The sequence below is a fragment of the Babylonia areolata genome, chromosome 27, assembly GCF_041734735.1.
Source record: "Babylonia areolata isolate BAREFJ2019XMU chromosome 27, ASM4173473v1, whole genome shotgun sequence".
NCBI lineage: Eukaryota > Metazoa > Mollusca > Gastropoda > Neogastropoda > Buccinidae > Babylonia > Babylonia areolata.
In genome coordinates, this window is record NC_134902.1 from 26,329,725 (window position 1) to 26,353,944 (window position 24,220).

At 41.3% G+C, this 24,220-nt stretch overlaps 2 protein-coding genes across 2 annotated transcripts in view; both read left to right on the forward strand.

Annotated features, from left to right (window-relative positions):
- Nucleotides 1–6,947: 6,947 nt before the first annotated feature.
- On the forward strand, nucleotides 6,948–7,577 carry LOC143301042 (histone H1, sperm-like). The gene is made up of 2 exons (XM_076615045.1): nucleotides 6,948–7,181; nucleotides 7,419–7,577. Exons 1-2 carry the CDS (start codon nucleotides 6,948–6,950, stop codon nucleotides 7,575–7,577), a joined length of 393 nt encoding a protein of 130 aa, XP_076471160.1.
- A 7,983-nt stretch (nucleotides 7,578–15,560) lies between these two features.
- The window catches only part of LOC143301296 (serine/threonine-protein kinase greatwall-like), a 46,589-nt gene continuing 37,929 nt past the window's right edge, over nucleotides 15,561–24,220 (forward strand). The window contains exons 1-2 of the mRNA XM_076615497.1: nucleotides 15,561–15,820; nucleotides 20,292–20,347. Coding sequence (XP_076471612.1) covers nucleotides 15,656–15,820; nucleotides 20,292–20,347 — 221 coding nt within the window. The 5' untranslated portion in view covers nucleotides 15,561–15,655. The remainder of the gene's footprint in view (nucleotides 15,821–20,291; nucleotides 20,348–24,220) is intronic.

Below are 24,220 nucleotides of genomic sequence, written 5' to 3' on the forward strand. Positions count from 1 at the left end.
TTCCGTTGTGTTGTGTTTGAAGTAGAGGGTGCATTTTCTTGCCTCACTGATACTTTGGACAGCACAGCGTTCTGTGGTGGTTCGCTTGAAGTGGCGGACTGCCTAGAAACCTCTTGTTGTCTGAATGAAAACGTGGACAGCAAAGAATTGAGTTTAGCTGCTGAAGAGGTAGACGCTTTGTCGGTCTTTTTCTGTGGTCTCTCAGGTACCAGCGGTCTGACTATGCGTTCAGTGAGTACTGGCTGCTGCCTCGAAGATGTGCCGTCAGTGCGACTTGCTGTTCCCGCTTGTTCTGAAGCGGTACCAGTGTCCTCTTCCTCGCCAACATTCACGTAGACATCGTCATCCACAGAAAGTCCAGCACCATCATCGTCTTCTTCACTTCCGTTGCTGAAGTGCATGTCTTCTCCTTCAGTACTGCTGCACTCCAGCGAGTCGATCAGTGGATGTGCACGACGCCATCCGTGTCTGTAGTCGATGTCACTGAACTCTCGTGTGTCCATGGAGGCAAAAGTGGAAAGAGGGGACGTGAAGATCTTTGGGCAATCTTCTGCTGTTCCACATTTCGTATAGGCATGTGCCCAGATGGTGTCTTTGGCAAAGTAGATGCCTGGAACATCAAACCCAAAACATGACAGTAATCAAAATCATAGTTCATCCGCATGTTTCACTAAGTTCATAGTGAATCATCTCCATTTATGTTCTGCTGTATTGGTGCATTTATCTATTCCACGGTTTTGTGAAATCAGCAATCTGCTTTTTTTTACATGTGAAACAGACAGTTCTAGAAAAGCCATACTTCCATGTGAACAAAAGGCGCTAACAAGTTGTACTGATACCTTACAGCACAGCAATCTCTCCTGACTGGAAAACTCAAAATGAAATAAAATGCCAGATTAAGCACAGTCGTATCTTTTGTTGATGCCAGTAGTAAAGTAAATCGGGATACGCTTCGATATGCAAGCAGTTTATATGAGATAATTTTTAAAAGGCCCTGTGAACACACACACACACACACACACACACACACACACACACACACACACACACACACACACACACAGAGAGAGAGAGAGAGGGGGGGGAGAGAGAGAGAGAGATTTCAGTATGAAAGGAACTTTATTTCCAATTGATTCTTCACACACACGGATACAACAGCAACTGTAAAACAGGGACAGGAGTGAGACAGTAACTGACTGACCGTCTGACAGACAGACTGACTGATAGACTGACTGACTGAAAGACGGACAGACAGACTGACAGTTCTGTTCTTTCTCCTTTTCAAGCGTGGGGTCGTAAATGGCTGATCAATCCAATCTGGGCTCTCAAGTTTCTGTAGCACTGACTGACTGACTGACTGACTGACACATGACTGACTGACAGATAGACCAACAAACTGACTGCCCAACATACCGATTCACATACTGGCTGACTGACTGAACTGACCTCTCCCAAGGTAGCAGCCGGCAGAGCTTCCCGCCCGGCCGACCTCAAACCCCTTCCGACAGATGCTGTCCACCTTGTCTGCCCGTGTCCCGTGGAACAGCCGGTACTCCACCACCGGCCTGCCAGAGTTGGCCCTCCGCATCTGCTGCCGCTTTCTGGACAAGGAGGAGGGCGAGGAGGAGGAGGTCACGTTGAAAATGATGAAGATGACGATGATGATCACCATCATAACAACAACAATGATAATAAAAATACTTCTGCTACTGCTAGTTCTGATAATAATAATGATTATAACGATAATACTATTTCTTAGTAAAATAATGATAATAATGATAATAGACTGGTATGATACATAATAATAGTATTAATAATAATAAGAAGAAGAACAACAACAACAATGGTGATTATGAAACTACTACGACTACTACTGCTTCAACTACTTAAAAAAAATGATAATAATGATAGTAATAATTATGATAATAATAACAACAGTGAAGATAATCACACATCAACAACTACTACTACAGGTACTGTTGCCATTGTTGCTACAACACCAACCACTATTACTAATATTACAACATCTGCAATGCCTACTTCTTCTACTCTTAACTGAGTGTCTCACTCTACCTGTAATAGTGTGCCCACAAGCGGGGATTCTGGATCCGTAAGATCCTCTGGATGGTGAGGTAAGGCGGAGAGTCCCTAGAAATATTGTCAAAGAACAACATGCACACCAGTCTGGCTTCCTTGGACTTTGGATCCAGTGGTACTCCAACCACAGTCTGGAACATTACAAGTTAAATAGTTAGAGGTCTGGTTGTCTCTTGTGGCCGTCGTGGCAATGATTTCATATCCACTGTGTCTGAGGACTAGACTCAGCATTAGAACGTGGAGTCCAATATCATTCAGTGTAGTGTCTAGTTTTCTGTTCTTGTTTTGTTGTGCTGTGTGTGGATGCATGTGTGTGCGAACACGTGCGCGTTCATTGTATTGTGAAAGTAACTGTGGGAACATGCCTTAAAATATATTGTTTTTTTCCACACCTACCTTCGCTTTCATGGGCTGCCAGAATGATGGAAACACCACGCCACTGAACTCGTCAACGTCGATCCTGTTCTGATGGCGGTAATGACGGAACCAGCTCTCAGAGGGCATGTTCACTTTGATAAACACACAAAATAATTATAGGTAAATATAAAACGCCTCCTTCGTCACCTTATAGTTAATCCAGTCTCATTCACAACTTCATGGTTTTCAGTATACTGCTTCCCCATCAGCCACAAAAACCACCAATATGCACTTGCGGTCATATAAGTCGTTAACATTTTGTTATGTTTCTAAAATATGTGTATATACACATATCAGTGAACAACTGCCAGAAACTGATCAAGATTACCAGACTAAATCTTCACGAAAACCTAGAGTTTGCTCATTATTAGTTAGTATATTACCTATAGTATTCTGGAAGTAATTTTAATTAGAACATCTTCAATAAAGCATCTTTAATACATCTATCAACTGTGTGCATTTCTTATTTACCTTGATACTTAAACATCTTTAAGAATTGTTGCGATTTTCTTTTACATGAAACGCATGATATGATTATATATATATATATATATATATATATATATATATATATATATACTAACAAACACACACACTAACACGTACACTAACACACACACACACACACACACACACACACACACACACACACACACACACACACACACACACCGGATGGGTCAGTGGTGATTCTGGTGTTCTCTTGGCCCCCAACAGCGCCATACCCTCTGTCCCTCTCCGTCTGTTCTTCCGCCAGCGGTTGACGTTCTTCGTTGCAGTTGGCGGCCATTCTACAGTGCCTCGTCTAAACGAGAGAATTTAAAAAAAGATCATGATTGAAAATAAAATACTACATTAGAAAGATGAAAAAACATGTTTGCTTTGTTTCAATTTGCCATTTACAAACACACTCGCGCAGGCACACACGCACACGCACACACACACACACACTCATATAAACACCAAACAGAAACGATAAACTAAAACAAAAGTCAAAAAACACTCTCGTACCCATTAATGAAGGAGCTGGAGGGTACTGTTGGGGATGATGTGGGGGGGGAGGTGAGAGGTGTTATAGAGTGGCTGGGACAGGGAGATTCAGTGGTGGGGGGCATGGGATAGTGCAGGTGGGTGCCTGATATTTTACCCTTTCTCAGGTGCATAGAGAAACTTTAAAATCAGAATGAAAGAAATGAATAAATAATTAAATGAATAAATGAATAGGATTGCCAAAATCCGAATATACAGCTAATTTTTCTGTGGTCTGCCTGAAAAAAAAGCAACGGAAAAAGGGAAAACGAAGAAGAATAACAAAACAACAATAAGATGTTTCATGTATCGCGTTAACATGGGAAAATAACTGACTTGCAGAGGGATTCGCTAAACCTGTATAAAAAAAAAAGAAGAAGATGAAAACAAAAAATGAATAGATAAATAAAATGATACACAAAAAAAATAAATAAATGATTTTTTTTTCTAAACAAATGTAACAGAACTTCTCATATCCAGCACTGAACAAAACACGCGCTGATCATTCCTTTGTTCAACATGGACCACATTTACACATGGTGATCATTCCTATTTATATAGAATATGGATAACATTAATCAATACATGCGGAGATCATTTCTTTGTACAACATGAAAAACGTTTCCATGTGATGATCATTCATTCCTATGTACAATTAGGAAAAAAAATCATTTACACATAGTGGTAGTTACTTTTTACAATATGAAAAAAAATCACTGTGGTGATAATTCCTGTTTATATACAACCTGGAAAATATTAACTATACACATGGAGATCATTTCTATGTACAACATGAAGAACATTTACATGTGGTGATATTTCATTCCTAGGTACAACTAGAAAAAAAAAGTACACGTAGTGGTAATTCCTATGTACAGTATGAAATCATTTGCACGCTGCGATCAATCCGAAAAATTAATTTCAAACAGGGAGACTAAACAAAACGACAAGACGTGAACATACCACCACCTTGTGTTCCAAGCCAGAGTCCACACCTGTCAGCACCTTCACTTCTCCACACAGTTGAAGGGCTACAACAGGAACAGAACTTTCGCGAAGAGTCAGTCACATGATCAGTGACATCACGTGGAACTCCTCTCCACCATCCATTACGTCACACAATTACCTTCACAGCTGCTCAGAGCTTGCCATTGGTTCACTTTGACATGTGACGGATCACTGGTTGGTTGAGAACTGCTGTCGTCGACACAGCTGTGTGCTGAGTGTGTAAGGGTCATGCTTGAACAAACATTGAACCCCGCCGTGAACGTCCCCGGACACTGTTGTGTTTGTTGTCAAGATAATGTGGATGGAGACGGGTAGATAAAGTGGATAGGGACGGGTAGATACCAGGAGTATAAAGTCACGTGTTCTGTCTTCGCGATTGGCCTTGTGTTGTAAGCCTTGCCTTGCCATATGGCATGTGTGTCAAGTCAAGTCAAGATTTTATTTCACACACACACAGTGTGTGTGTGTGTGTGTGTGTGTGTGTGTGTGTGTGTGTGTGTGTGTGTGTGTGTGTGTGTGTGTGACAGTGTTTGTGTATGTGTGTGTGTGTGTGTGTGTGTGTCTGTCTGTCTGTCTGTCTGTCTGATTCTGTGTGGCTGTGTCTACGTGTGTCTGTGTCTGTGTTCCTGTGTCCCTGTGTCTACGTGTCTGTGTCTGTGTGTCAGTGTCTCTGTTTCTGTGTGAGTTTGTATGCACAGGTGACTGTGTCTGTGTCGGGGTGTGTGTGAGACTCTGTGTGTGTGTGTGTGTGTGTGTGTGTGTGTGTGTGTGTGTGTGTGTGTGTGTATGTGTGTGTGAGAGAGTTTGTGTGCTAGTGTGTGTGAGTGTCTGTGTGTTGGTGTGTGTGCATCGATGTTAGGTCGCCAGGAGGCCACACACCAGAGGAGACCCTGCACTGCTGCTGAGTCACTTCGGTGGTGTTCAGTGGTGCCTGTTCTGTTTTAACGTACTGAGGACACCACCTACTAAGCCCCCTACTAACGACAATAATGGCTTAGTCGTGGAGCCAGACTGAGTGAGTGTCCCTCCCAGTGTGGAGACCGCCACCACGTCCCTCAAACAACAGCCCCCCATGAATCTGCCGACACTGACGACATTGACAGGACTCACCCCAAGCACGGAAGTAGAGGGGTATCGAAACTGAGGTCACCATGAGAGCAGGGCATGAATGGCCACAGACTTTCAGACTATTTTGTTTATATTGATGACGATGAAGGAGGAGGAGGATGACGATGATGATGACGATGTTGCTATGGAGGTCCATTTTGGTTTGGGACTGCGTGACAAAGCTGTACTCTACGCTTCCTGTCATAATGATATCCCGGCGTTAACCAGGCCCGAGATATACAGACACTTGCAGTGTTGGTCAGGTAATTAGAGCAACACACCCAAAAACACATCCTTGAAGTGGATGACACTCGACTGTGTGGTCCCAGTCTCCCCATTTAAGCCCACAGCACACTCAACTCTAGGTAGGAGCCGGCCACGGGCCGAAAAACCCACCTCCGCTGGGATTCGATCCCGCGTCCTCCCAGCGGTCAGTCCGCGACACTAACCACTTCGCCACGGCGGCTGGTGTGTGTGCGTGCTTGCATACACGCTCGTGAACATGAGAGAGAGAGAGAGTGATTCAATATTCAAGATTACTTTTTCATGTATAGGCTAAGGCCCCTGATGAAGGGGTACGTGAACATCATATCACACAAACATCACATAACAATACAAATAGCACACTAAGAGAAAGAGTGTGAGAGAGAGAGGGAGAGAGAGAGGGGGAAAGCGAGAGGGAAGGAGCGAGAGGAGTTTGCATGTCTGAGGGAGTGCTTGGTTGTTTGGGTGCTAATATTGCATGTGTGTGTGGGCGTGTGTGTGTGTTGTGTGTGTGTGTGTGTGTGTGTGTGTGTGTGTGTGTGTGTGTGTGTGTGTGCAAACTGATCTGCTAACTACGGCAAAATGCTGGACAAACATCTGTGACATTGTTTTTGTTCTTTGTTTCAATGACTAGAAACCGTACATGCTTCATTTGAAAATGAAAAATTGAACATGAAAAGAATACGATTTTATATATGGTTATTATCTGAAATATAGCATGACATTGATATCTATAAGATGATAAGCTCTCTCTCTCTCTCTCTCTCTCTCTCTCTCTCTCTCTCTCTCTCTTACGCACACACACACACACACACACACACACATTATCTCTCTATCTCACACATACACACACACTCACTCTCTCTCTCTCTCTCTCTCTCTCTCTCTCTCTCTCTCTCTCTCTCTCTTCACCTTTTCAGATGGTTAGGAAACAAGTTGTCCCATCCGCAAGTGTTTCTTTTCTTTTCTTTTCTTTTCTTTTTTTTCTTTTTTTTTTTATAAGGCAACCATTTTAATTCTTCGTCATGTTTGACTTTTCACCAGCCCCTGCTCCTGTCAAGAAGGCCGCCAAGCCCAGGAAGCCAGCCAAGCCTCCAGAGCACCCCAAGTACAACGTCATGATCGCTGCTGCTGTGAAGTCCCTGAACGAACGCAGTGGTTCTTCCCGCCATACCATCCTCAAGTACATCTTAGCCAACTACAAGGTTATCAATGGACCCACCATTAACGCTCATCTGAAACGGGCGCTGAGGGCTAGAGTGAAGACCAGAAGGGCACTGGAGCCTCTGGCTCATTCAATCTAGGAAAGAACAAAGAGGAAATATCCTTTGTGAGTCAAGTGAAAGCCAAGAAGGTTAAGAAGGCAGGCACCGAAGCTTGTTGTCCGTCTGGGTGTTCCACTCCTCTTGCCAAAGGCCAAGGATGCCACCAATGCCAAGGTTACTGACAAGACCAAGAAATCCAAGTCCAAGAAGTCCGTTGACAAGGCTAAATAGTTCAAGTCTCCCAAGAAGGCCAAGTCTACCAAGAAGCTGAGCAAGTCACCGACCAAGCTGCCCAAATCCAAAAAGGTGGCCAAGGCTCCAGCCATCAAGAAGGCAGGCAAGCCCAAGACTCCCAAGAAGGCTGCTGCCAAGAAGATTGCCAAGAAATGAAGAGCTGTCCAGTCTGAAGGGGTTTTTTTAATTGATTTTTAACCGTGTTCCTGTTTTTACTATTCCCTCCAGGCCCTTTCAAGGGCCATCTAAAAAAATCAATCAAAAAAATTATGACCAATACGTGTAATCTTTGGCCATCAAGAGATGGCTTGAGAGTTGGGTATCTCTAAAAATCATGTGGTAAATATATAAGTGATGTGTCCCATATATTGTATAATTCTGGTAAAGGCTTTCACATATTTGGTTTCGCAGAATCAAAATTATCTCAGCACATATCTGACTCAGAACTTATAATGCAAAACTACCATTTTATTCGCAAAGATCCAGTCAATCCGAAAGAAACAGGTCTGCTTGTATACGTTCATCAAAACATTAAGTTTAGGAGACTTGCTTCAAGTTTATAGAAACCCGGCTGAACAAGTCCATGACGAAATAAAGAATTATCAGGATGAACAAGACCAACCTGAATATATGGACAGGCCTTTCAAACTGAAGTGCCGCTGCTACTCATCTTGTTAGTGTCAAACTTACTCCAAACTCTGGAAACTCACCAAAGCCATGAACAACGAAGAGACAAGGTCAGCGTCTGTCGTGCTTCAAAAAGACCAGGAGATGGTGACAGGGAGAGAGGCAGCAAACTGCTTCATAGACAGCTATGAGCAGATCAGCAACATCACTGTGTCAGAGGACAGAAAACAACGTCCATGACAAAAAAGAATCATCAGGATGACCAAGGCCAACCTGAATATATGGACATGCCTTTCAAACTAAAGGAGTTTGAAGAAGCCGTAAAGTCTTTGCAGGACAAAAAATCTCCAGGTCCTGACAAAATCACCAACGAAATGCTAAAACACCTTTGCACCAAAGCAAAGACCAAACTCCTTGCTCTCTTCAACAACAGTTGGAAGACAGGGCATGTTCCACAGAGCTGGCAAGAAGCTGATATGGTACCCATCCACAAGAAGGGCAATGACAGAGCCAGGGCTGATAGCTATCGCCCCATCAGCCTCACCAGCTGCGTGGGCAAGCTCCTAGAGCGTATGATCAACTCACGCCTAGTTTGGCACCTGAAGACGAAAAACATCATCACTCCAGAGCAGGCAGGCTTCCACCAACATCATTCCACTGAGGACCAAGTGACCTGCATAGCCCAGAAGATCGAGGATGACTTCCAGGACAAACAGCATTCACTGACGGTGTGGATAGACATGGAAAAGGCATACGACAAAGTCTGAAAGGATGGCCTCCGGAGGAAGCTCCAGAAGAGTGGTGTGACTGGCTGTAGACAGTGGTCCTCCCAGTACCAGTGGATCTCGCAGTACCTGAACAATAGGAAGGCCCGTCCATGTCAATGGAGCATACAGTCGGAAGAAGACACTGAGAGGAGTTCCTCAAGGAGGTGTCCTCAGTCCTACACTATTCCTCGTGTTTATCAATGACATTGTCAAAGATATGCCACGCAAAGTCCAGGGAGCCATCTGTGCAGACGATCTTGTCCTATGGTGCTCTGAAGGACACCTCACAGCTGCCAACTACAGACTACAGCAGGCACTGAATGTTCTCGAAAGCTGGACAAAACAGTGGCTGGTGACAATGCTGCTACTACTACTACTACTACTACTACTACTACTACTACTCCTACTGCTGCTGCTTCTGCTCTTCCTACTACTACTATTGCTGCTGCTGCTGCTGCTGCTGCTCCTACTACTACTACTACTACTACTACTACTACTACTACTACTGCTGCTGCTGCTGCTGCTGCTGCTGCTGCTGCTACTACTACTACTACTACTACTAATAATAATAATAATAATAATAATAACAACAACAACAACAATAATGATGATTCTACTACTACCATTACTGCAACAGCTACTATTGATTATAATAATGATGATAGTTATACCAGCAACAACAGTGGTGATGATAATCACACAACTCCTGCTGCAGCTACTGCTAATGTTGCTGTTGCTCCTGCAGCAAATAACATCTACTACTACTACTACTACTACTACTACTACTACTACTACTACTACTACCATCACATCATCACAATGGTACATGGTGAAGATGATGATGATGATGCTAACCATCACCATCATCATCATTCATCATAATAATAATAATAACAACACGACTACTACTACTGCTGTTACTGCTGCTACTGTTGTTGCTACTTCTGCTACTGCCACTACTAATACTATTTCTACTACCTCCACTACTTCAACTGCTACTAATGATGATGATAACAATAGTTATTATACCAGCAACAACAGTGGTGATGATAATCATACAACAACTACTACAGCTTCTGCTGCTGTTGCTGCTGCTTCTGTAACAAATAACATCAGCTACTACTACTACTACTACTACTACTACTACTACTACTACTACTACTGTGTCTCTACCTGTAATAGTGTGCCCACATGCGGGGGTTTTGAATCCTCAAGATCCTGTGGATAGTGAGGTAATGCGGTGGGTTTCTAGATTCACGTTCGAAGAATGTCTCGCGCACCTCTGTGGCTTCCTTCGACTTGGTGTGTGTGTGGGGGGGGGGGGGGGGGGGGGGGGTTGTGGGTGTGGGTGTGCAAACGCGCGTGCATTATCTTGCGTAAGCAGCTGTCGAAATATACCTGAACATATGTTGCTTTCTTTTCCAAACCCTTCGCTTTCATGGGCAGCCAGAAGGATGGATAGACAACGCCACGGGACTCATGAGGGTCGCTCTGGTAATGACTGAACCAGATCTCAGAGGATGTGTCCACGGATGAGTCACTGCTGATCCTGGTGTTCTCTTGGCCCCCAACAGCGCCATACCCTCTGCCCCTCTCCGTCTGTTCTTCCACCAGCAGTAGACGTTCTTCGTTGCAGTTGGTGGCCATTCTACAGTGCCTCGTCTGGAACGAGAGAATGGAAAAAAAAAATCATAATTGAAAAATTGAAATCATAATTTCAAAAGTGGAACAACATGTTTGTTTGTTTTTCCTGTTTACACACACACACACACACACACACACACACACACACACACACACACACACACACACACACACACACAATCACGTAAAAAAATTCCCTGTACCCATTACTGGGGGAGGTGGAAGGTGCTGTCTGCAGTGGGTGGGGAGGTGGGATGATGCGAGAGGTGTTACAAAGTGATTGGGACAGGGTGTGTATGTGCATGTGGGGGTGGGGGAGGGGTTAACATACATACCGTACGTCTTCCCTGTGTATGCCCAGCGTGGAGAAACTAGTTTCTTTTTTTAACATAAAAGCATGGAAAACTTTAACATTTTGTCTGAATTTCGCCAGTGCCAAACTTGGCAAAATCTCACACCAAACACCCAACACTCTGTGCTCACGCCAGTCTGTGTCACACCACACACCCAACACACTGCACTGTGCTCACAACAGTCTAACACCAAAAAACACCCAACACACTGTGCTCATAAGTGTGTCACACCACACACTCAACACACTGTGCTCACAATGGTCTGTGTTACATCACACACCCAACACACTGTGCTCACTACAGTCTGTGTCACACCACACACCCAACACACTGTGCTCATAACAGTCTGTTACATCACACCCAACACACTGTTCTCACAACAGTCTGCGTTATATCACACCCACTCCACATCCAACACACTGTGCTCACAACAGTCTGCGTTATATCACACCCTCTCCACATCCAACACACTGTGCTCACAACAGGCTGCGTTACATCACACCCTCTCCACATCCAACACACTGTGCTCACAACAGTCTGTATCATACCACACACCCAACACACTGATTGACTGATGTGCACACACACATACACACACACTGATTGACTGATATGCGCGCGCGCGCGCACACACACACACACACACACACACACACACACACACACACACACACACACAATGGCACACACAGACAGTAATACACACAGTGACAGACATATCTATATATTCACAGAATCAAACATACATTTCTACTGTGAAATTTTTGATTGAACTGAGCTGAAAAGGTGGGGAGGGTTAGGGGGGAAGAAAGAGTGACGGAGAGAAAGAGCTTGGGTCAGAGTGAATGTGCGTGCGTGTGTGATTGAGTTTGTATGTGTATGCATGTGTTGAGTGTGTGTGTATGTGTGTGTGTTGAGTGTGTGTGTATGTGTGTGTGTTGTGTGTGTGTGTGTGTGTGTGTGTGTTTGTGTGCGTGTGTGTGTGTGAGAGAGAGAGAGAGAGAGAGAGAGAGAGAGAGAGAGAGAGATTAACTGCAAAGGTCAATGCAAAAGGTTTCTGTTTTCAAGTAAGCCTGCCTGTGATATGTTGAAGTATCACCCTGCTGGGCCCCATCTCTTCACCTTGGGCACAGCAGAGTGAAAATAAAGAAAACACCAGAAACAAAATGATAATAATAATAATAATGGTATTTATATAGCGCTGAATCTTGTGCATAGACAAATCTAAGCGCTTTCGCACCAGTCATTCTCACGCACGCATAACCCTAAAACTGGAAAAGCTGAAGACAAGGAAGAGGCAGGCAAGGGAGGCTATTTTGGGAAGAGGTGGGTTTTAAGGCCAGACTTGAAAGAGCTGAGTGTGGAGACTGACGAAGCGAAAGAGGAAGTTCATTCCAATTGCAAGGTCCAGAGAGAGAAAGAACGGCGGTCAACAGTCGAGAGTTTGAATATGGGTATGCGGAAATGGAGTGGATACGAAGCTGATCGTAGTGAGCGAGATAGAGTGTAGAGGAGAAGGCAGCCACAGAGAAAGGAAGGGGCTGATTTGTGAATACATTTGTAGCATAGAGTGCTGATCTTGTACTTTATTCGGTGTGAGACAGGGAGCCAGTGGAGATGTTGCAAAAGAGGAGTGATGTGCTCAGATCTTTTCTTTCTGAGGACGAGTCGGGCAGCAGAGTTTTGTATGCGCTGAAGGGACTGAATGGATGAAGCAGGCAAACCAGACAATAGAGAGTTACAGTAGTCAAGGCTAGAGAGAATGAGAGAAACGACAAGTCTAGATGTTGCGTCAATGGACAGATATTTCCGGATGGAACTGATGCGCCGCAGTTGGCAGTAGCAGGATTGACATGTCTGACTGTTAAATGTTTGCATGGACAGTGTGTTGTCAAGGACAACGCCGAGGTTTCTGACTGAACTGGAAAGAGGGATGGATGTACTGCCAAGTTTGATTGTGTCAGTTGTGATGGAAGAGAGTTTTTGTTTAATTCCTATGATCATTGCTTCAGTTTTGTCCGCATTCAATTGTAACTTATTTAGAGTCATCCAATTTTGAATATCCAGGAAGCAGTTGGATGTTTCTTGCAAGAGCGACGACAGTTTTTCAGGGGTATCACTCTTCTGGAGTTGAGTGTCATCAGCATAAGAATGATGACTGACATTATGGCGGTTGATAATTTCAGCGAGAGGAGCAGTGTACAGTGTGAAGAGCACTGGGCCTAAAACAGATCCCTGTGGGACTCCGTGTTCAATTTTAACGGGTTCAGACTGGAAATGATCAACAGTGACAGACTGGAATCGATCAGTGAGATAAGATTTGAACCAGTTTAGAACAGTGCCGTTGATACCAAATGTAAAATGAAGACGGGAAAGAAGGATTGAATGGTCTATCGTGTCAAAGGCGGCTGACAAGTCGAGAAGAGTGAGAAGGGAGATCTGTCCTGAGTCGGACGCTAGCAGTAGGTTATTCAGGATGTGGAGGAGAGTAGTTTCGGTGCTGTGGTCAGCACGATAGGCAGACTGAAATGGGTGGATGATATTGTTGAAACAAAGGTGATTGTTGACGGAGCTGCTTCAGGACAGCTTTTTCAAGGAGTTTGGACAGGAATGGAAGATTAGAAACTGGTCGGTAGTTTTTCAAAATGTTTACGTCAAGGTTGGATTTCTTCGGGAGAGGCCGGACGATTGCAGTTTTGCTGTGAGACACACTGGGAAAAGACAGAGGCTGGTATAGGATCGAGCTCACAGGATTTTATTGTCATTTCTTTCAGGATTTCATGGACTTCTGTTTCAGTTAATGGATTAAAGGAATGGAGAGGAGTGCCGTTGAATTGAGTATCAGGATGAGTAGGTTGGAAAGGCATTTGGTCTAAGATGGTACGAATATTCTGGACTTTGTCAAAAAGAAAGAGGAGAAGACATTGGGGAGTTCAGATAAAGTGTAGGCAGAAGGAAGAGGAGTCTTTTTTGCAGTACCGAGTAGATTTGACATGACAGAGTAAAGAGATTTGGTGGATGTGGCATCGAGAACTTGAGAAGAAAAGAAGTTTGTCTTCGCTGATGAGATCATATGTTTGACTTTATTATTTGTTTTCGGCGGAAGATTTGATTTTCAGTGGACTTTCAGTCTTGTTGATCGCCATCGCCGTTCCAATTGGCGACGTTTGCGTTTTGCAAGTCGAATGTCTTGTGTGTACCACGGGGCGGAAGGTCTATCAGAAGGTCAAAAGAGTGAAGAATAGAGAAGAAATATTGAAAAGTTAAAATTTTACTCATGATATCCCAGTTTTGCGATTTTCCTGACAGTGTTACAGTTTTTACTGCTTTCTCTGTCACAAGGGAAGAGGCACCTCTTGTCGCCAGATGATGATCATGACTGAAATGAGATTGTGTCTACAATCATGTATTTTTTGTGGCATCAATTTGTGGAATCCTTTGCGTAAGAAGTAGCAGTAATAATTGATTGCTTTGAAATTTTCATGAAAAGACCATCTAATCTTCATGCAGGAAACATGACAGATTCTCATGACAAACACAATTGTACCATGATATGTAGGTATAATACCAAAAGGTTTTACATAATTCATTTCAAAAGGCTGGGGAGGGTGAACAAATGACTTGTAAGCACATAACACAGGACAGTGGATTTTGAAAATACTTCTGCTTGAGGATCTTTTCTTTCTGACTGGATTCAGTACTGGAGAAAAAGTGGGACTATAATGTGTGCTGAAGTGAAAATTCCATCCTTCACCTGAGGCAAATGTCAGATGCATACAAAAGACAGAGAACATACATGAAAACTTGCCCACTTTAGAATGTATACAAAAAGAGTAAATGGAAACCTGGGGGGGGGGGGGGAAGAGTGTTGGGGGTTGGGGGAGGAATAGCATCTTATCCCTATCAGATATTGAGGTGAAATTATGTGAAATTTACCCTGCTCTCTCTCTCTCTCTCTGTGTGTGTGTGTGTGTGTGTGTGTGTGTGTGTGTGTGTGTGTGTGTGTGCAGTGTCAGTGTGTGTGTTTGGTTTGTGCTGTGATAGTGTGGGTGTGTATATGTGTGCTTGAGCTGTTGGCTCACACAGCTGGAAACCAACCTTCCCACCCAACTCATACACAAGTCACACAAACATGCACACACACACTCTCTCTCTCTCCCCTTCCTTCTATCTAACACAACACACACACACACACACACACAGCGGAACACATTCACAAACTCACACACAAAGCACACAGTGAATCATTCACACACACAAACACACTGGACACATTGACACGCCACTCAAAAACAAACACACGCTCACAAGCCACTGATCTAAATCTTGTTTAGATAAGTGCATACAAGCACACACACTGACAGAACACTAACAGAGCGTGCGTGCGCGCGTACTTTATTCTGTCTTTGTGAACAGGCGTAAAATCGAAGAAGTCACACACACACACACACACAGCGAAAGTGACACACGCAGACACAATCACTCTCAACTGAATCGTACTGGTCGAAGCCATTCACAAAGCCAGGTTTATCGATATATGGACATCTTGCCTCAAGATCAAGTTTGTCGACGTTCTTCCTATTTTCCTTTGCTTTTCTATTTTACACTTGTTAATTGATCAAGAGCACGAGAAGTTCGAACAAATCGGATCGTCGAACCAACAAAAGTGCTGTTGAAGCTGGTCGGAACGAAGGGAAATAACTCTGACAATCCAAGTTCCGTGACGTCATTGCTCCTGATGAGTGGTCGCTCACGGCGGTTTCGAAAGGGATTTGACTTCAAATTTTGTGGGTAAATAGGATATTTCGAGGCGACTGCTTTCATAGCGTGACTTCATTGAAAAATGAATCATTCGAATCCTGAGAAAGAAAATGCAGATCCAGGAAATGAGAGCAGCAAAGGCGGGACCAGTGGAACGTTTAGCAGTGAAAGTGGAAGTTGTGAATATGCTGCAGGGGACAGCCACGGCGACTCAACGTCAACAAAAACGAAACAAGATCCCCCCAAGGTAAATTTTCACAGAGAGAGAGAGAGAGAGACTGTTTCAGACGGATCCCTATTGATGACTAGAAATAATAATGTGTGACATGATCAGACAGAAATGATTCCGAAGCCAAGGCACGGCATACTCAGTTTCAGTAGCTCAAGGAGGCGTCACTGCGTTCGGACAAATCCATATACGCTACACCACATCTGCCAAGCAGATGCCTGACCAGCAGCATAACCCAACGCGCTTAGTCAGGCCTTGAAAAAAAAATAATTAAGAATTAAAAAAACAAACAAAAAAACACTGAGTCATGCAGTAGTAGTCGTAGTGTAGGGACTGGCATTTGACTGCTTAGGCCTCTCGGCCTTTTTATGTCCCCTTCAATATCGGTCTCCATCTATTTGTGGGATACATATATGCTTTCTTTTACAAGTACTGTAAACCACCCGTCAAAGTCAATACATTTTTCTTTTAAATTGATGTTCACGTCAAGGAGATTTTTGAACACCTTAGTATTTTCTATTTTGTGCAAGTTTAGTTTCGATAGGTAGTGCATTCCATATTAAATTTTGTGCAATTCTATAGTATTAGCTAATGAATTTTTCCTTAGGTTAGTATTGCAGTGCTCATTACAAATTTTCACCATTGAATTTCTTGTACTCTAATAATCTGGCATTCTAAAAATATTATCCACATTGACTTCATTATACTTTTTTTTTTTTTCTTTTCTTTTTTTCTTTTTTTTTTTTTTAGTAGTAGTAGGATAGGGACTGGCAGTCATCTGCCTATACCTCTTGGCCTTTTTATGTCACCATCGAATCTTTATCTTCACTTCTTCCATTTTATTTTATTTATTTATTTTCTTCTTTTGTTGTTGTTGGGCGGTGTTCGCGAATTCACTTCTGCAAGAAACTTTGTTTTATTCATCATAGTAAAAAAAATTCTAAAATCTTACACACTATACATGTCATATCAGGCTCACTGGTAAAAAATTACCTGGTTCTTGTTTTGACCCTTTCTTGTAAATAGCTGTTACCTCAGCCATCTTCCAGTTGTTTGGTATGGAAGCACTTTTAAGTGACTTATTATAGATGATGCTCAATGGAATAGTCAACTCTTTGCTCGACTATTTTAGTGCATTCCATTATTGTTTTTATTTGTTGTTTTTTTTTTGTTGTTTTTTTAGCAATTTAACATTTTGTAAGTTTCTATTAAATCCCCTCTTAGCCTTCTACCCTTTAATGAATGCAGATTTAAGTATATAAGTCTCTTTTGATAGCTCATAGATTTGCATTCTTTTAATAACTTAGTTGCTTTTCTTTGTACCCTTTCTATAGCTATAAATTGTCTCTTGAGGTATGGGTGCCACACAATATTACCATATTCCACTTGTGATCTAACCAATGCTTTATACAGTTTGAGAAATCTGTCTTCATCCAAATAGGTAAATGTTCTCTTAATTATTCCTATCATCTGGTTGGCATTATTTATTATATGCTGTATATGTATGTCAAATGATAGTGTCTTATCGAAAGTTATGCCAATGTCTTTCTCACTTTGACATTTCTCAGTGTTCTGTGTGGTGTCTTCTATTATCATATGGTATTTATTTTCTGGATTTTTTCGTACACTTTGATACGTTAAAATATAGATTCCAGCTATCAGTCCAGTCCCCCTCTAACTTTATATAAGTCCTTTTGTAGTGTAGTATTATTTTGTGCATTTCCGTAAAGTTTAGTACCATCTGCAAATATTTTGCATTTGCTTTCTATACTTTCAGGGAGGTCATTTTTGTATATTGTATATTGTAAAAAGCACTGGGCCAAGTATACTACCTTGTGGTATACCACTAACATCATTTTCATTTGTTGACATTTTTTCTCCAGTTCTAACTACCTGTGTTCTTTCTGACAAGAAGTTTTTTGCCCAGTTCAGTATGCTTCCAGTAATACCATATGAAGCTAATTTTAATAAGAGTCTTTGATGTGGTACAGAGACAAATGCTTTTCTAAAGTCTAAATAAATTATGTCTACAGGTTTACCCCTATATCATTTTTGTGAGATCTTCAAATTCAATTACTTCTAGGGGTTGTGTTGTATACAATCTTCTGTCTAAAACCATGTTGACAGTCTGCATACAGATTGTCATAGGTGATAATGATGTCATTGATAATAATAATGATAATGGGTACTTATAATTTATATAGCACACTATCCAGAAATCTGCTTGTTTGCATTACACATTACATCAAGTTCAACACACACCAAAATGTGACTCACACACACACACACACACACACAGAGAGAGAGAGAGAGAGAGAGTCGCCAATGCTTTTTCTAACCCAGACAGTGATTCACTTTCTCATTTTCATTGTCACATCATATACTGTATGAGTGTACGCACATTCATGCATGTGCACACACACGCACACACACATTCTTTTTTTTTCTTTTTTTCAAACTAAAGTCACATTATGCACATCACAACATTAGTATGTTGCTGTAAAATGTTACACTATCTTTTGTCTCGATCCCTACCTCCCTGTCTCTCTCTCTCTTATGCCTTTATGTTGTATTGTAATTGCATGCTATGACTTTAAGTAGCATTGTGTAGTGCATGCAGTGACATATAATGATATATAATGTAGTATTGTGTAGTGTAGACCCTGTTTCAGGGTGGGGACTGGATGAAAAAAAGTGCGCCAGTGCTTATCTATTATCCTTGATGATAATTTGTCTTGTTCTCTCTCTCTCTCTCTCTCTCTCTCTCTCTCTCTCTCAGCAAGGAGACGTATGTAGCCCTGTTTTGTTCTCTCTGTTCATAAATGAATTGATCTCTGAAGTTCTTAGACATGGAAAGCATGGTGCACAGTTTACTGGTGACTTCTTAGAAATATTTATATTTCTTTTGGCTGATGATATTGTTTTAATGTCTGAAACAATTATAGGATTGCAAACAGTTAAATAATTTAAATCAAGGTGCTACTTCACTTCAGTTGAAAGTCAGCATGTTAAAGAGTAATTTAATTGTGTTTAGAAAAGGGGGGTATTTGGGGATCAGAGAAAAATGGACTTACAATGGAATACTTATGCCAGTTGTGAATGTTTATAAATACTTGGGAATTTAGTTTTCGTCAAAACTTAGTTTTATTGTTGCATTTAAAGACCTTGCAAGAAGAGTGAAATATGTGCTTTTCTGTACCATGCAAAAATTATGCAGTTTAGAAAATCAATCTTTTGAATTGTTTACGAAATTATTTGACTGTCAGATTCAACCTATTACACAATAAGGAGCTGAAATTATTCAATTTAGAAAATCAATCTTTTGAATTGTTTATGAAATTATTTGACTGTCAGATTCAACCTATCACACAATACGGATCTGAAATTTGGGGTCTTTATGAATCAGCAATTCACTGTGAAAAAGTCCATTTATTGGCATTAAAGAAATATCTTGGGGCGAGTATGAAGACACATAATGATTTAATCTATGCTGAAACTAATCGCTGTCTGATATATTTGAATTTGATTATCAGATGTATTTCTTATTGGTAAAAAATAATGCTAATGGAAAACATAAGACTGCCAAGGAAAGCCTACAACATCGTGAACATGTTAAATGATTTGGATAATAGAAGTAGAACTAGTAAGTGGATATCGAAGGTGAGAATAAAACTGCTTGATTTAGGCTTTGCTTATGTGTGACTAAATCAAGGAGTAGAGGATATAAACGGATTTCTACGAACACTTTACTCGAGACTAATCGACTGTCATTGGCAGGAATGGTTGAGCCATATCCAAGATAGTAATCATTTTGATTTTTATAGACAGATTAGATTGAGACATACGGTACCAGTTTATTTGGCTATGAATATGGATCTATAGACATTTAAAATGTATCATGGCAAAGTTTAGATTTGGAATTTCTGATTTGTTTCCAGTGACCTTGTGTGCCCTTTTTGTAAAAGTGCGACAGAGTGAACTCCACTTTGTGCTTTGTTGTCCTGTGTTAAATGATCTTAGAAATCGGCTGATACCTTCAAAATATCCTTGTTCAGACTGTATTTGCTTATGTCATCCAGTAAGGATAATAAACAGCTAGCAGTTTACTTGTACAAAGCCTTAAAGATTAGAAATATAATAATATGCAATTGAGTGTGTGCTGTTTTTCCTCTTTTTTGTCATTCTGTGTGAATAAGACTAAATGCAGATAATGACTGGGTTTTTTTTTTTGCTTGTTTTTTGTTTTGTTTTTTTCATTTTCAGGTTACAACTGTCTTATGTTACATATCTGAATATATTAACTCTGTAATGTTTGTTTGCACCACCCGTTAATGAAGGGCCATGGCCTATGTTGAATAAAACATCTGTACCCCTCTCTCTCTGTCTCTCTCTCTCTCTGCTTAGAACTCTGTCATTCTCATGACTGACTAGCTAGGCATTGATCTGGTATGTGATGGAATCAGTGAATGCTATTTGTATTCATGGACAGGTGCCAGAGGCAGACGATTTTGCTCTACTCAAGCCCATCAGCAGAGGAGCTTTTGGGTTAGTTTCTTGCTCTTGTCATGCTCAGATTTGATGTAATCATCATTATGTAGAGATTTTGATACATATTTTTCAAAACAGCAAAACCTATTCGGAAAAGTTTGTAACACAATACATTATTATGATTATATGATTATATACATTATGTGAGTGTGTCATTTGTGTCTCTCTGTGTGTGATTGTGTATGCGTCTGTGTGATTTCATACAAAACAGAGAGGATACAATGACAATGTAATGTGACTTGATTAAAATTTGTTATTTTCTTGTTTTGTCTTATGTTTATTCTTTAACCCCTTCACTGCTAGTATGTTTTGCTATAGCCTATGTTGAGAAATTTGTCAAAAAACTTGAAAAACACGCTAATGATTTTAATTTGCTTATATTTCAGAAAGTACTGAAGATAAGTGCATAAAAGTATATCAGATGAAAAGAAAATGAACCAAGATTTTGTTTTTAATACTCACCTATTCAAATAATGAGTCAATCTGACACAAAAATTCCATAAAATGCAATATAAAAAAAAAGGGGGACTGTCATTCCATCATGTAGCTGCTACATCATCAACCAGGTTATCAACCAGTCTTTCTTGTGACTGTTGTGATCAACCACACACACTGTCAAGGCTGAGCAACAGTGTCCAGGTCCATAAGGCTCCAACACAGTCCACACAAAGAATGAAAAGGGTGTACTCACCCAGCATCTATCGCCAGTAAAAACGCTGTGTGTGGTACTTGCGAAACAATCAAGACAGTGCTGGTTTGCTGGGGCAGTCTGGGCAGTAGAACCTCACATGCTTTCTTTGTCCTTTCTTCCAGCAGACTCTGCACCTCCTTTGTAGCCGGGCCTTCTGTGGGGTAGGTGGGATGATATCAGTGAAGTGTCGTCCACACAGACAAACGGCATGGTCATCTTTAGCAGTGTCTGGGTCTTGGTCACCAAAAATCAAGGCACTAATTACATCCTTCTGGAAACCAGGAATGTACTGCTGTTACCTGCTTTTTTGTAGAGGATGTGTGCATTCAGCAGGGCAATTTGTAGAAAATGTAAACACAGATATTTGTACCACTTCAGGGTTTTCCTTGTGGCATCGTAGGGCTGCAGCTGTTGGTCATGATGGTCCATGGCACCCATGTTTTTGTTGTAATCCAGAATTGTTGGAGGCTGATTTACTGCCCTTTGGTTTTGCTGCTGCTGGTCTTCAGCTGCAGGTTTGTGGCAAGTTGTCAACTCCAGATGGTCCAGGACGAACATCATGATTATAGACCTTGTTCGTTAGAAAAAAAAAATTAGAGTAATTTACCCTTGATTTCGCCGGAAAGAGAATTCTTGGGGAGTCTCTAAAAGCGAAAGTTGAGAGTTCGTCGATTGTACTTGTGTAAATGCTTCACAATGGGTCTGGGGAAAATGGGAGGAAAGAACTACTGTGTGTGCTGTTCAAACTTCAATGAAAAAAAGGTGACATCGCAACGAATACCAGCCACGAACCGATTGCATAGAGCGTGGCGAGCTCAGAATCACTTCATGAACTGAAAAGGACCGCACCCTCAGTGGCGATGATATTTCTTCACTTTTCACGAACATGGTCTTCAAAACAAGCACGGTATGTGACATTTTGAATTGAATATTCATTTTTTATGTTTCAAAATATATTTGTTTCAATTCAACAGCCAAGCCTAAGAATGTTTGGGGTCTGATTTCTCAAAGAGGGATAATTATACTGTCTTCATTTCTCACACACTTATCTGTCTAATGTTTGAATCCAAAAGCACAATTTAACCTTTAAAATGGAGAATTACAGTACAGCAGCTGGCCTGTCTTTTTCAACTTCCAGTCACCAATGTTGTATCATTCAACAATATTTTTGTGTGTGTGTGTGTTTGTTTTTTGGTCACATTCTTAGCTGTAATATTTATTCAGAACAGATATATGCATCTCTGACACATAGTACAAAACTGACTAGTGTACCCCTGAAACAAACACTACAAAGAATTTCCACTATACAACATTTGTCAGCACATACTTCTTTCATGTGGAAATGCTTGCACATTTTCAGAAAGTGCTGTAACAGTGATACTGAGACAGTGAGATCCTTGCTACTTCCATGGGCAATATGAATGTTTACACACACACACACACACACACACACACACACACACATATACACACACACAGAGATAGATAAAGCACACACACACACACACACACACACACACACACACACACACACACACACACACACACACACACACACACACACAAATAGATAGATAAAGCATTGTTATTGTTGCAAATTTAAACAACTCACTGGCTTGAGATTCTTCACATGCATAATGCAGTGAATAGATCTGACACATTTTGGGGGTTGTATGGAGTTTGACTGAAAATGTTTAACTAAAACAAATGTCATAACATTCAAGCAAAAATAATATATTCTTTTCTTTTTTTGTCACAGCTGTCAGATGTGCAAGTCCAAGAAGACATCATTGCTACTTCTGCATCAGCAGTGGAAACCAATGCTGCTGACATTAAATTGAGTAATTTTACAAAATTTAACAAATTTGGAAGAGAAAATATGTAATGATCTGACAACTTTGCTTCCCCCCTTTACACCAATCTGACACTGATGACACCGTGAAAGATGGCTTATTAGGGCCTTGAAGACTGTTTTGTAAAAAAAAAATTAGACTGAAGGGGGTTACAGTAGTGGGTGTCAATTTGTAGAGAGAGAGAGAGTGTGTGTGTGTGTGTGTGTGTTGAGAGCGGATTGATTCAGGTGGATCATTGGTATTGACAGATTGTGTAAGACAGTCAGATTATCATCTGTGAATGAAGATTTTTTTAAAGCTTTCTTCTTGGCCACACAGTCACACACACACACACACACACACACACACACACACACACACACACTCATTGATGTAAAAAAGCAATTGTTGCTTATTCAGTTTACCATCATGAAATAAAATCGTCTTGACTTGACTCACTCACTCATACTATCATACTATGTAGCAACAATATGAAATGCTAGAATGTATATACATTCTGAATGAATGGGTCTCACACACAGGAGCGATATTTTATTCTTCAGTTCAGTTGTTAAAAATCTGCGAGATGTCTCTGTGACAGCAGAAACTGACTTGACTTTGCCTTCTCGTTTCTGGTTCCGCAACAATTGAAAATCTTTGCAAGACGAACAAGTTCAACTTTCGTGCTACTTATCAATTGTCCATTCTTTTTTTAAATACTCTTTCGGTTCTTTAACTTTCATGGATTCAAGCACACTTTCAGTTTCAGCGGACAGTCGCCATGTTGCCTTACCCGGACGTCCCAAGGTAAAGGGGCTGAACTTTTCACTGACTTCCAGTTTCCTAACGAACAAGGTCTATCACCATGCTGCATACCTGAAACACATTGCATAAAAGACTTTGTTTTTTTACATATAAAAAGGTTATGAAATGGAACCATTTTATTTCTGATTGTTTTCAGAAGCTGAAATACAAACGCATACACCCCTACCCCCACCCCTCAAACCCCCAACACACACACACATACACACTGAAACTGGTTCATGGTATGCCACACCCCCTTCATTCTCTCTTTCTCATACAAAACAGAATGACAACACACACACACATGCACACACTTCTACAGGTGTTGCATTTATGAAGTAATTTAGGCATACAATATAAAGCACACACACACACACACACACACACACACACACACACACACACACACACACACACACACACACACACACACACACACACAAATAGATAGATAAAGCATTGTTATTGTTGAACGAACGAACACACGCACACGCACACGCACACACACACACTTCTACAGGTGTTGCATTTATGAAGTAATTT